General features: G+C 49.1%; 1 protein-coding gene across 4 annotated transcripts in view; it reads left to right on the plus strand.

Annotated features, from left to right (window-relative positions):
- Window positions 1-13,741, plus strand: part of CTIF (cap binding complex dependent translation initiation factor) — a 198,228-nt gene that overhangs the window by 63,804 nt on the left and 120,683 nt on the right. For 2 of the 4 annotated variants that reach the window (XM_044431072.1, XM_044431073.1), the window contains exons 4-7: window positions 2,842-2,964; window positions 5,385-5,458; window positions 6,774-6,878; window positions 8,676-8,751. In XM_044431072.1, coding sequence (XP_044287007.1) covers window positions 2,842-2,964; window positions 5,385-5,458; window positions 6,774-6,878; window positions 8,676-8,751 — 378 coding nt within the window. The remainder of the gene's footprint in view (window positions 1-2,841; window positions 2,965-5,384; window positions 5,459-6,773; window positions 6,879-8,675; window positions 8,752-13,741) is intronic. The other 2 variants (XM_044431076.1, XM_044431075.1) reach the window with 1 other exon arrangement.

Here is a 13,741-nt window from a genome sequence, read left to right on the forward strand (position 1 = left end):
CCTTGGTGATGCTGGCTAGGGATGATGGGAGCTGTAGGCCAAGACTTCCGGAAACATTGCTCACCCAGGATAAAAATTTAGGCTTCTGTAGACATCCCATGGCTCCTTCTTTCCCAGTGTCTCAGCCGTGTGACAAGAACAGTCTTTCTGGGGCACAAGGACTTTGATCTTTGGACATATAAAAGTTCTTAGTAGCAGTTCCCCTGCCCTTTTCTGTCAGCAGCGTGCAAAAGACCCTGTGTGTGTGCAGGAATAAATTATTTGGGATTTATTCCCGCAAACATGCATGCATGCACACTACAGTAGCTTTATTTTTATCATGCAAATCAGTGCATGCCTGAGTTGTGTCTGCAGCTGGACTGGGTAAGTAAGGAGAAGGTTGCATCCTTAAAGTGCATTTCTGTGCTCAGTCCCAGTATTTTTGCCATAGTTTTAAAACATGGCTGGAGAACGGGACACAGGCAGAAGATGTGCTGGGCTTCCATCAAGCCCTTCCTCCCTAAAGCTCAGGGGTGGTGCACGTGGTCTTACGCTCCGTCTTATCCTCACTACATCCCTGTGACATAATTAGGCAGAGAACTGGGGAAGGGACCGAACCCGCACCTCCCTGGCCCTAGCCAGGCTGGCCCTCTCCATGCGCTGTGGGTGAATCGTCTGTCATGCAGGAATGTCTCCGCATGAGTTCGTCTTGCAGAATTTGCGCAGCATCTGAGATAGAGGCATTGAAGGTCTGACTGGGATGCAGCTGGCTGCAAATCAAATTATGGTCCAGACAGGTAGTTTGCTTTGACTAGCTGCAAGATGTCTGTATTTATAGCTGTGAGAGAGCAGTCCCCATTCTCCTGATTCAGTGTAATGGATTCAGGATGGAGTGTGACCCAAACACCTGGTGTTAATGTATCTTTTGATGTTCTGTGTCACTTTCTATATTGAGTTGATAGAATCCACATGAAGGACTCCATGCCTCCTGTCTTTCGAGGCCAGTCCCTTGTAGTGTGTGAGGAAAGAAAGCTGCTTGGCCTAGTCCGTGAAGTTCAGCCCCGAAAACGTCATCTGACATCTGCTGTGCTGGAATAGTAGAATTGGAAGGTGCTAATGAGGCCACTGGGGTCAGCTCCTGCTCAGTGCAGGATGCCAGGTTTCAGCATTCCCGAGAGATGGCTGTCCAGCTGCCTCTTGAATTCCAGCAGTGTGAGATTGCCCACAAGCTCCCCAGGTCATGGGTTCCATTGCTGAGCTGCGCTGACAGTCAGGAAGTTGTTCTGACATGCAGGCAGAACCTGGTTTCTTGTAACTTCAGTCTGTTATTCACTGTCCTGGACTCTGAGATGCTCGAGAAGAGATCCTGGCCTTCCTCTTCGTGACAACCCTTCAAGTACTCATGGAGCACTATCCTATCTCCCCTCTGTCTTCTCTCCTCCAGGCTAACCATGCCCAGTTCCTTCCTTCTCTTCACACAGGGCAAGGGAGGGCCCGCAACCTCTCCAGGTCATTGGTTCCATTGCCGTGCTGTTCTGACACCCAGGGAATTTTTCCTGGTATCTAGACGGAACCTGGCCTCCTGAAACGGGAGCCCATTATTCCATGTCCATTGTTAGGGTCAGTGCAGCGCAGGGCCACAAGGTTGGTGGCCGGTTTGCAGGGGATGCCGTATGTGGCGAGACTGAGGGAACTGGGTCTCTTCAGCCTGGAGAAGAGGAGACTCAGAGGGGATCAGTTGGCAACATACAGGTATGTGAGGGGGAGTCACACGGAGGTGGGTAGAGACCTGCTCTCCCGGCAGAGAAAGGCAGGACGTGCTCCAACAGAACCAAGGTTCAATTTAGATGCCAGGAAGCACTTCCTGACAGTTAGGACCCCGAGGGTGTGGAATGGGCTTCCACGGGAGGTGGTTGAGGCCCCATCGGTGCGGGTGTTCAAGGATAGGCTGGACAGGCACATGGTGGGCATGTCGTGAGTGGAGCCGGCTGGAGCCGGGGGTCAGACTAGATGCCCAGAAGGCCCCTTCTGACTCGCTCTGTTTCTATGTTTCTTTGTCCTGCACTCTGGGATGGTCGAGAAGACATCCTGGCCCTCCTCTTTGCGCCATCCTTTCAAGTTCATGCAGGATGCTAGCCTATCTCCCCTCAGGCTTCTCTTCTCCAGGCGAAACACGCCCAGTTCTCTCCATCTCTCCTCACAGAGCTTTGTTTCTGGTCCTCGCATCTTCCTTGTTGCCCTCCTCTGAACCCTTCCTGGCTTGCCTGCATTAATATATTCTTAAGAAGTGGAGCAGCAGTTTTAAAAGTGGGGTTCAAACCCAGGACATTAGTGGCAATTCAGGGGCATTTTCAATATATGTGAGCGGGATAAGATGTAATCCCAGTAAGTTAGGTCTACTAATTTAGAATCACAGGCCATTTTAACCTTGTAAATAAGCCTAGAAAAATGAGTGGCCTCGTGTGTGTTTTACTAGCCTGCTAAGGGGACAGTAGCTTGTATTTCCACAAAGGAGTTGAATCCCATGCATGGATTCTAGTCTCTTTGCAAACTCGTAAAAGAGCAAAACAGGAAGTGTTCAGTCAATCAGCCAAAGTAGCTTCTTTCCCTTGCCATCCCACAGGGAAGCCAAGCAGATGAGCAGGGAAGGATTGGCGAGAGCCATCCCTCCTCCAGCCGCCCACCCACTCACCTGCATGGCATTTCTGGTCAGGTAGGGCCACCAGGTGTGTCGTCGGATGCCCAGCCAGGCAATTTGGATGCTCACAATCTATTATTTCTGGCTTCTCTGTCACCCTCCAAGGGCGCTCCTTAGCTTTGGTAAGTTGTCCTTGACTAAAGTGAGCTGTTTGTTGTTTCCAGGAAGAGTGGGATCCCAGCAGCAGTGGCAGTTCAGGATCCCGGCCAAGTTCAGGCTCCAGACATGGGTCTATATCAAGGTCTGACGGCCAAGGGAGAAGCAACCAGTTCAGGCATTCAACCAAGGTATCCTGGTGCTGGTGGCGGCGGTGGCAATGACAGTGGCACTGATGGACGGACTAGGACAGGTGGAAATGGCGTCCCGTCTGCTGGGTGGTGTTTGTCACAGGCCTTCTTCTGAAAGACAGGATCCTTTGCTGTGTGCGTGTGTGCGTGCGCGTGTGCATACGGTGACATCCTTGGTAGAACCATCTCCTCCATGCTTCTCCATGAGTGGCCGCACCCTGCTGCCCAGTGCCCCAGAATCCTGCAATTTAGAAAGACCTGCAGGAAAAGTGGCACGACTGCGTGTATTTAACGAAATGCCATCCTGTTCCTGGGTTGGCCAAATGCCATATTTATGCTTTGGCACGTTTAAGTAGTTCTGTGCTGGAGAACGGGCTTCATGACATACAGAGTCAGCAGAGTGAACCCAAGCTCATTTGGAAGTTCAGGATACTGTCCCAGACACAACTGCAGGTCAGTCGCCGCGGATGGGCAGGACTAATCCCAAGGACAGTTAACCGGCCCTGATGCATTCAAGGGAATTAGAATGGCAGCCGCTAAGGACGCACACCTCGCTTTGAAGCAGTCAGAGTCCTATTTTATATGTGTACGAAAATAAAAAATACCTTTTAAAGAAACATTGACATCAAAGGTAGGCAGCTGAGGGAACCCTCCTCCCCAGTGTATTCAAAATGAAACTCCAGCCATACCTTGCTAGCTCTTTTTAGCAGAATCCCATTGCTTCTTAAAAACAAGATTTGTGTACATTAAAAGAATGCAGGGCATCATCACGTGTGGCAAATTAAAATATGTTTATAGGAGAAGTCTAGCAGCAGCAGTCACAAAAATAAATACATTTCTTTTCAAAAGATTTAACCTAGTTCTGAAACGATGGCTCATGAAATGCTCAACCTCTTCTGAATTCATTATAAAAGTTTACTGGCTTGAACCATTATAACTGATAGTTTAATCTCCTAGGTCTATTTTTGTGAGGGATCCATAGGCCAGTTTGCAGAATTTCCCAAGAATTTTGAGGGCCAAATAGTAAAAGGAGGTTCTTTTTGAACCAAATATACCTGCCATTTGTCCGTGATAAAGATGAAAATGAACCTGGAAATAGTTTGGATTCAAAAGGAAAACCAACTCTGCACCTATGAGAGAGATGGCCTGGTGGTAATCCCACTTGAAAACCACATCCTACGAACTGAAGCCACTAGCTTCTGCAGCGCTGGCAAAACTGTTTTTAGCCAGGAATACCCCAAGTTATTAGCACGTTCCTGATCGCAGTGAGCTAACTTTATCATCTCTCTTAAATCCTGTCCTTGATTTGGCTGTTTCATGTTTGCACATTGTCTGCTTGCTGACTTTTCCTTTCTTGAGCAAGGGAAGCTGCTCGGAGGATCAGGCTTGTGCTGCCAAAAACTGATCCTTCCCATCCCACGTCCAGGCTTGTGTGTGATCACAGAAGTTGGACCAAGTCCACACATGGTCAACATCCCGAGGGAACGTGGCAGCCAGGATGGTGGGGGCAGTGGCTCCTGTGTGTGGAAGGGGCAGGACACCGAGTCATCGAGCTGTAGGGGAAAGCAGAACCTGTATCGGGAGCGAGCATGGTTGGGCCCATGACAAGGACCAGCCCACTGACTGGGGTTGGCCATCCTGCTTGCTTCCTGCCTCTCTGTCTGCCGAGGAGGTGGTCCTGATGAGAGTGAGCAGAAGCTGTTGGCAATGCTGGTGAGAAGGTGGGCTCATGGAGGGCCTGTGGAAGCTGCCTTGGCCAAAGGACCTCCAAGATCTGGAGCCAGCACTGAAGGAAGGGATGGATGCATCTGAGCATCACTCCAGTCCGGACCATCGAGCTGTGGTCAGGTTGCCCCAGGTGATATGGCCTGCTGGTGAAAGCGCTTCCAGTCATCCCTTATGGCCCATTCTCCATGTCGTATCAACTCAATGGTCGCATTAACCTCCAAGTGGTCAGCCCATCAACATGACGGAGGAAATAACTGTTCCGGGAATGGGAAATTTCCAGCCACAGCTGTCTTTGAATGATGGCATCTTACTGATGATTCTTGGAGCATGACCCAGTAAAGATGATAATTCTCCCATTGTTGACGTTACTGTTTCTGGTTAGGTAAAGGAGAAGTGAGGGAGAGAGCTCTTCTGGCAGGAAGCAACTCTTCAGCTTCCCGTTCATTTCCTGTGTGATGAAGGGCGATAAAGGGATCCGTGTTGAGCAATCGTGTGTCTGCCCTCGCTGTGGGTTTCAGTTGCACCCTGTTTTTTTCTAGTTTGGCACCCAAGCTTATCTCAGTTTCATTGGCTCATGCTATTGGCTTCTGCTGAGGTTTAGCAACAGTGAGTTACATCGGGTGAGTTTATTGTAACTGTGAAGAATCGCTTGAAAAGTAATATGCTTTTTCATTCTTCTGGTTTGTTTATAGAATGGCAACAAAGACAGTTCTCTGGACATGCTGGGCACGGATATCTGGGCAGCCAATACGCTCGAGTCCTTCAGGTGAGCTGGGCTTTCCGAAAGAAAGTGAGCTGGTCTTTCCCACCCTTTCTGTTCCGCAGGTGCCACGCTTGTGTGCTTGCTTCCCACCCTTCTGATCACACGATGGAGTATTCCACTGATCAGGCAGGGAAAACTTGCATCATTGCTGAGGAAAGGCAGGACGGAGCCTGGATTGTCATCAAGGGTGGACATCTGCCTCAGGCCCAAAGCTCCCTGGGGTACCATTGAGAAGAGCCCCTGGCTTTGCGCCTTCTCCTCACCTTTTCCGCCTGCTGGTTCGGCTGCCCCAACAGCAGTGCTGCTGAGGAGGAGGAGCTATGAGCACCACAGCCTGTGCGCTCCGTGCCTGCCAGGCCATGCTGAGGAGGAGGAGGAGGAGGAGGAGGAGGAGGAAGAGCGGCAGCTCTTGACCATGGAGGCCACATGGAGACTCACTGACCGAGGGGGCCCGTTGATGGGCTGTCACTCGTGGGCCCGCAAACACATGGACTAATGGCGGACTCTGCTCCCTTTCCTGTAGGTCTGATGTTGGATACTACCCTGTAGCTTCCGTGGGTGCTCATCTTTTTCACGGATGGTCTCCCGGTGTTGCTGCTTTCGACATGCGGGTGGTTGCCTCGAATTCAAGGCTCTGCCATCTTCGGCAGGTTGCTCATTCAGATCAGTGTTCCCCAACCTGTTGCTCTCCAGGCATTCTGGACTGCAGCTCCCACAAACTGTGTCCATGGGCCATGCTGGCCAGGGGTGATGAGGGCAGAGTCCGAAACATCTGGATGGCACCAGCTGGGGAAGGCTGATCACACAATCATCTCAAAACGTTTTAATGGACCAAATGAGGCTCTGCATTGAATTGGGTGCCATATCCTTCAGGCTTCTTCTGGATTAATAATATAGACAGATAGATCCTTCATATGAAAGGAACCTTCTGAAGGTCACCATGCGCATTAACTAAGAAGCAGTCAGCTGAACCTTCTCTTTTACTCCAGAGTCAGTGCATGCCACTGTGATTGGATTGGGACCGCAGCTCCCTGGGTGGGGCATCTTCTGCTGTCACAGCTGCTCAGTTCCTGAAATTACACACAGGCAGAGGCAGTGGGAGGGGAGGGGGGTCTCTAGACTGCCCGAGTCAATGGGGCATGTCTTGGCTCCCTTCTCAAGATCACACAGTCCCGGTTAGGCCGTCCTGACTTTAGGCAGTCTCCCGAATGAACCACAAGGCCGACGGTTCATTCCGACCCCCTCCTCTGCCGAAGGCATGCCTTGTCTCACACCAGTTTAATTCCAGGTGGCTCCGTCTCTTATTCTTTCTTCCTAGTGGTGCCACTTGGGACTTGCAACCTGAAAAACTTGACTTCTCGCAGTTCCACAGGAAGCTCCGCAACACCCCCAAGCACCCGCTCCCACACATCGACAGGGAAGGGTGAGTGACCGATTTGGCTGGAAGTTGTCTACCGACCACCTTTTTCAAGCGTGGTTGTATTTTAATGGAGATTTGCTGTAACTGTGTTAAATTTTGTATTTTTGCATTTTGTTGTAAGTTGTCTTGAGTCTTCGTCTTTGAGACAAATTCTGAGAGATGATGATGATATGATACAGATGTACTGGAGACCAAGGCCAAAATCATCCACACTGTTGTATTCCTAATCACTATGTATGGGCGTGAAAGGTGGACAGTGAAGAAAGCTGATAGAAATGGATGTGTTTGAAGCGTTATACTGGAGGGGAGCTTTCCAAATATCCAGGACTGACAGAAAGACGAGCACATGGGAGCTCAGTCAAATCAAGTCAGAGCTTTCCCTAGAAGCAAAAATGACAAAACGGAGGCTGTCCTACTTTGGACGCATCATAACACAGTAGGACTCCCTGGAGAAGACAGCCCTGCCAGGGAAAGGCAAAGGCAGAAGACAAGGTACGCCAAACATGAGATGGATGGACCCCATCAAGGAAGCCAAAGCCTTGAATTTCAAGAACTGGGCAGGGCTGTCAGGGACAAGACATTCTGGAGGTTATCCATTCATAGAGTTGTAATAGTTGGAGATGTCTTGATGGCACACAACAACAAGAACAATAATATCTCTGTTCAAGATGGGTGTAATGAGAATGTTCAGGCCACCAGGTGGCTGCAGCGGAAGCCTCATAGCATTGATGTGAGTTCATAGAGAGCCAGCGTGGTGTAGTGGTTAAGAGCATGGGACTGGGGCTCAGAGGATCCGGGTTCCAGTCCCCGCTCAGCCATGGAGCCCACTGGGTGACTTTGGGCCAGTCACAGACTCTCAGCCCAACCTACCTCACAGGGTTGTTGTTGTGGGGATAAGATGGAGGAGGGGAATGATGAAAGCTGCCTTGAGCCCTTTGTAGGAAAAAGGCAGGATATAAATCGCAATAAATAGGTTTCAAGAGATGAAAAGCTGTTTTGCTTGTGCACAGACCTGTGCCTCACCGACTGCAGTCTTCACTTGCGTGAGCTGAATGGGGTTCTTTGCCGTGTCTTTTCTCTGCTACCAAAGAATAAAGGCATGCACAGAACCTGCCTTCCTGGATCCTTTTGTATACTGCATGAAACATGAAAGGACAGCAGCTTAGGCAGAGAGTAGTTTCACGCTCACTCTGGGATGGGTTTCAGCAGCCTTCTACATCGGAAGCGATGTCAATCCTACCAGCGAAAACCCGTAATTCCAGTTCTTGCTGCTACTTCAGAAGACTTTTGGGTACACAGTTGGACAACCGCTCAGTTCTTGGGGGATCCCACCACTAACAGCAAATCTGGAAGAAGGATTCCTTTTCTGTCTTCCATAGCAACTACTTGTGGGTGATCATCACCTAAATCTTTCCATTCTCTTCTGCTGCCCCCACCTTCGAGAGGGATAGAGATGGGCTGGGGGTGGGTGGGGAAAGAAGGTGCTGAACTGGCGTCATATCCAGACGGTGCCGCTGTCTCCTTCCCGTCCCCTCTGCACAGCACTCCATCGAGATGGACAAAACGTCTGTCCAGAGGAAGGATGGGGCGTGTGCTGTCGGGGCATTGGGAATCCGCGCTGCTGTTCCTCATGCCCCACATCGGACGCACGTGAGCCTCCATAGTCGAAGGCGTCTGGGCACGAGGGCAGATACCGTGGGATCGTGGCCTTTCTTCCTTTTGTTCTGTGTCTGTGAGCACCTGCACATGTGCCTTTGCACCCAAGGTCTTGACCCGGCCTCTTGTCTGTCCTTGACTCAGGATTGGAAAAGGAAAGTGTGAGGATGGAGACGGGATCAACTTGAATGACATCGGGAAGGTTCTGCCGGCCTGGCAGGTGAGTGTCGCAGCTGCTTTTCAATTCCCCGGCCGCCGATCGTGTGCCCGGCTTAGCCTGCGTGGGGCGTTCGGTAGCCACGGGGGCCGTGCCCCCTCCAAGCCCCTGCTGCCCATTCTCCACATTAGAACGACTGCAGCAGCTTCCGGCACCTGGGCACTGCTGCAGTGATGTGTCCGCAAGGGGGAGGCGGGGGATTCGAACTGCCTCTGCTCTGTGCCACCCCACACCGCCAAGGCAAGCTCAAAGAACAGCCCCAGTAGGTGAGAGAAGCCCAGCCTCCGATCCTTCAGCCAGACCCTGCGCGCCTCACGCCTCTCCCAGCAGGGAAGGGGGCTGAAACGCCCGCAAGAAGGGCTGGGCAGCGACTCCAGGCTGTGCCCCCAGTGCTAGCCAGACCGTGGCTGGAGTGGTGCCGGTGGCCAGCTGGCCTCCCCTCCAAGTACGGCTCTGCCTCTGCGCCAAAGCCTTTAGATCAGCCTTCCTCCAACCTGATGCCCTCCAGATCTGTTGGATGGCAACTCCCATCATCCTGTGCCAATGTGGTTCGGGAAGGCTGTTTGAATGCTTTTATGCCAGGTTAATTCTTGTGGCTTCCCTCAAAGTATCCCAGGAATTGTGGATTGATGGCTGTGATGCGAATGTCAAGGTCTCTATCCCCCCTTGCAAAACTACAGTTCCCAGGGTTCCCTGGGGAGAGGGAATGTCTGTTGGGGGAGTTTAGCGCCTAGGCTTTCTCCGGTAGCTCTCTCCAAGGGGAATGGCCATGTCAGAGTTGTGTCTGCGCCCTCTGGTGGCCGCTACTGTAATAGCACCCCTTGTAGTTGTAGCGATGGAAACCCCCAAGTAGCACAATGGATCAGTTTCACAAGGATTTCTTCCGTTGGTGAAAGGGGACTCGAGGTTTTTGGAATTGCTGAAGAAGGGGGCTCTCATTTATAGAAGCTGAATTAATGCAGGGGTGACACCAGGCTTCCTTTACCATCCTGCAAAGAAAATGAAGATGTTTAGCATCAAAACAATCTCCAAAGGTTTCTAAGAGAAGTGTGCAAGATCACATGGAACAACTTGGATCCCAGCTTGGTAGTTCCAAAAAACCCCCTGCCTGATTCCGTTCAAATTAATCTGAAGGCTGAAATCCAAAGCTTTGCACCTGTTGTTGACTCTAATGAGAAATCAAAAATGGCTGCAGCATTTTTCATCTTGTCAGATGTGGGTAGTAAGATCTTGTGAGCACGTGTGGGTGTGTGCATGAACTATAGACCTTTATATATAGGTTATATACCTCTCAGAAAGGTTTATTAACTCAATCCAAATTTGCCTTTGAGGTCACCCCTGTTCAAAGTTTGTTTTGGATGTGAGGTTGTGTAAAGGCCCTGCAAATTGACAAGAACAAGCTGAATTGTGTGGACTCAGTTCCTTAACTGTCTGGACTTAGAGGGGGTCAATATTTTGCCACTGGCCCTACCTCCCAAAGAGTCCAGTGTTGTTCCTGGTTTCTCCTAGCTTCCTGGCCGACCTTTGCCGCAGTTCCCTGACCTGGTCCCCAGGCTAAAGGTTGTTGTGGGGCTGAGCAGGATAACTTCCATAAACAGTACCACTGGCAGCTCCTTGAGTCAGCTGGGATACAAATACGATCAGTAAATTCTATTGCATCACATGGTTAGAACTTTTCTGTTTGATAGGATGCGTGTCAGAGTTTTGAAGAACCTCTCAGGGCTAAGTACCAGAGCTGGCTGGGGTCAAAGGGAAACAAAGGGATAAAAATACCAATGATTTTAATTTAACTTGCTTACCACCATTAACTAAGCCTTAGGAGGGGCTTAGAATGGAGGAAAAAAGGAACAAAACAAGGATGTTTTACCTGCTTTCTCACTGGGTCCTCAGTTTGCATACCGGATCTTGTGTAGAATACTTGTTTGGATTGCTGCCCTCTTCCCTTGTACTGTACTGTTGGTTGTGTATTGTGAGCTGCTTCGAGAGTCCTGTTGAGCATTTGCGTGGCATATACATTTGGAAAGGAAAGATAAATAGCAAAAAGGAGAGCATTTAGAGGAGCAAGATATATTATTACGGGTTTGAATAATGACGTAAAGGCCAATGTAGATGTTTATATATTGAGAGACCTAGATTTAATCTCTCTAGGGTTTGAGAAAGAGTCAATAAATTCAGGTTGCAGCAAAGCAACCAATATGTTGGTTACTAAGACATGTTTTCTAACTGGGTCCAGTGGGGGCAGGTTATGATGAAGATGAAGCCTTCTCTTCCATGTGAAGAATAGGTGCTAATATTTACGCCTGCTTTTGCGGGGAGCAAGTCCTGAAGGGCTGAGCAAAAGGCTCTGTAGAAAAGTTGTTTTGAAGATGTTTGGGGAAGAATTTCTAGGCATCTGGGGCAGCAAGGAAAAATGGGGTGGAGTTGTTTCAGGAATCAGGAAACCAGGAATATGACCTGCTCTGTTCAGCCGTGCACTCAACCTGGATGCAATGAGCATATTGTCTTGGGAAAGCATCCCTTATCCTGCTTGGCTGGCTTAGGGTTTATTTATTTATTTATTTATTTATTAAAACATTTTTATGCCGCCCCATTTGCCGAAGCCTCGGGCGGCTTACAACATAGATAAAACAAGTTAAAATCCATATAAAATAATCTTAATTAAAACACACATTATAAAATAAGCCGCCCTGGCCAGATAAAATTCAATTGTATTTAGCATTTAAAATGTTGCTTAAATAAAAAGGTCTTAGCCTGGCGCCGAAAAACAAATAACGACGGCGCCAGGCGGACCTCTCTGGGGAGCGCATTCCATAACTTAGGCGCCACCGCTGAGAAAGCCCTTCTCCGAGTAGCCACCCTCCTAATTTCTCTCACGGAGGGCTCCCGGAGAAGGGCCTCTCCCGCCGATCTCAGGGGGCGACTGGGCAAATATGGATGTAAGCGCTCCTTCAGGGTTCCCAGGGGAGCCAAGCAAAAGCAGCTGCACATTAGGAGACTGAGGCAGAATCATGTCCTGCAATGTAAGAGAATGAAGGCTTGTAGGCCTGTGGACCGATCTATGTGCCCTGGAACTCACTCAGGGAGAGCCGTTATCTTAGTAACAGGCAGGTGCCTTCTGAAATCTTATGAACACTGATTGGTCTAGGCTTGCTGTTAACTCGGCTCCCTCTTGGGAACAGAGAAACAGAGCAAGTCAGAAGGGGTCTCCCGGGCCATCTAGTCTGACCCCGGCTCCAGCCAACTCTGCTCATGACATTACCTACCATGTGCATGTCTAGCCTGTCTTTGAACACCCTCACCGATGGGGCCTCAAGCATGTCCCGTGGAAGCCCATTCCACACCCTTGGGGTCCTAACCATCAGGAAATACTTTCTGGCATCCAAATTGAGCCTTGGTTCCTTAAGCTTGCCTCCGTTGGAGCACATCCTGCCCTCTGCAGGGGAGGAGAGGTCTCTACCCACCTCCGTGTGACACCCCCTCATGTACCTCTATGTCACCAACAGGTGAGTCTCCTCTTCTCCAGGCTGAAAGGACCCAGTTTCCTCAGTCTCGCCTTAAAATTCCTGCTCTTTAAAAGGCCGTTGCCCAATTCTGCAGCTGCTAGCTTCTACAGCATGGAGGGGATCAGGACTGCCTTCCAAGCATGCCTCTGAGGACTCTGGGAAAAGCCATGTTCTGTTTCTAAGATGGGCATTGGTTTGTGTGCGTTCTGAAAATGCTAAAGAAATTTGTGCAAATAGGACACTTTGCATAACTTTATGCAATTTACATAAATTGGATTTTGCATGTTTTGCAGAAATCTGCACCCAAAAGAACATTTGACTTTAGCACAGTTTGCATAAAATTGGGTGTTTGTGCAAATTGCACCAGGTCCATTGTGGTTTTGGGAGCCAATTTCTGTAAAACATGAACATTCTGTGATTTATGCAATTTACATAGAGTTAGCCAAATTGTATAAAGCTACCCAAGGAGCACCCTTTTGGCATTGAAAAATGTGCAAATGACACCTGTCTTAGAGACAAAAGTCCAAAAGCTGGCTCGACTCCCGGCAGAGCACGTCAGCACCAGGCAGAATCTCAGGGGGCTGAATCATTAAAAATCCAACAAATTCTCACTCCCCTTTCAGATTCATCACTAACTGAAGCTGGAGAACCCAGCACACCACAACCAAAGACCAGGCTTCCGCTGTATCCATAGCTGAGTAGGAACCAAACATTTATGATTTAATTACAGTCAGAGGCACGTGCTTCCCTGAGCAGACCTTCCTGGCACGTGAAGCCCCCAGTGTGGCTGAAAGGAAGTGGATGTGTCTGAATGGCAAACCAGATATTAAGACAAATATTTGTGTACCCTTGGAAAGTGTCAGGGAAGGAACGGCTGAGCAAGAAGACTTCGGCCCCAAGGGCCTGCCGAAGCAAAACTGTACCAGCCAATCCATAATGCTCTCGCCACATCTGTGGCTGAAATTCTTCCTAAGAGTTGCCCTAAACATTTGGCAGCAGAGACAGATTCTTTTTTTTAACTCTGCAGGGGTTCTGACATGCACCTCTCTCTCTCTTTCTCATTATTATTATTATTATTATTATTATTATTATTATTATTATTAACATTTCTATGCCGCCCCTTGCCGAAGCCTCAGGGCGGCTTACAACACAATAAAATACAATACAATACAAAAATAACAATATAAAATTAAAATTAATAATATAAAATAAATAAAAAATATAAACGATATAAAAGAAGTTATAAAAGAAGAGTTAGAAAAGAAAAGAAGTCGCCCTGGCCAGATAAATAAGTAAATATTGTTAACAATTAAAATGACGTTTAAATAAAAAGGTCTTCACCTGGCGCCGAAAAACAAATAACGACGGCGCCAGGCGGACCTCTCCGGGGAGCATATTCCATAGATTGGGCGCCACCGCAGAGAAAGCCCTCCTCCGAGTACCAACCCTCCGTGAAAGAAATTAGGAGGGTAGGTACTCGGAGGAGGGCT

This window comes from Varanus komodoensis, unplaced genomic scaffold (assembly GCF_004798865.1).
Source record: "Varanus komodoensis strain SLA01 unplaced genomic scaffold, ASM479886v1 scaffold22, whole genome shotgun sequence".
NCBI lineage: Eukaryota > Metazoa > Chordata > Lepidosauria > Squamata > Varanidae > Varanus > Varanus komodoensis.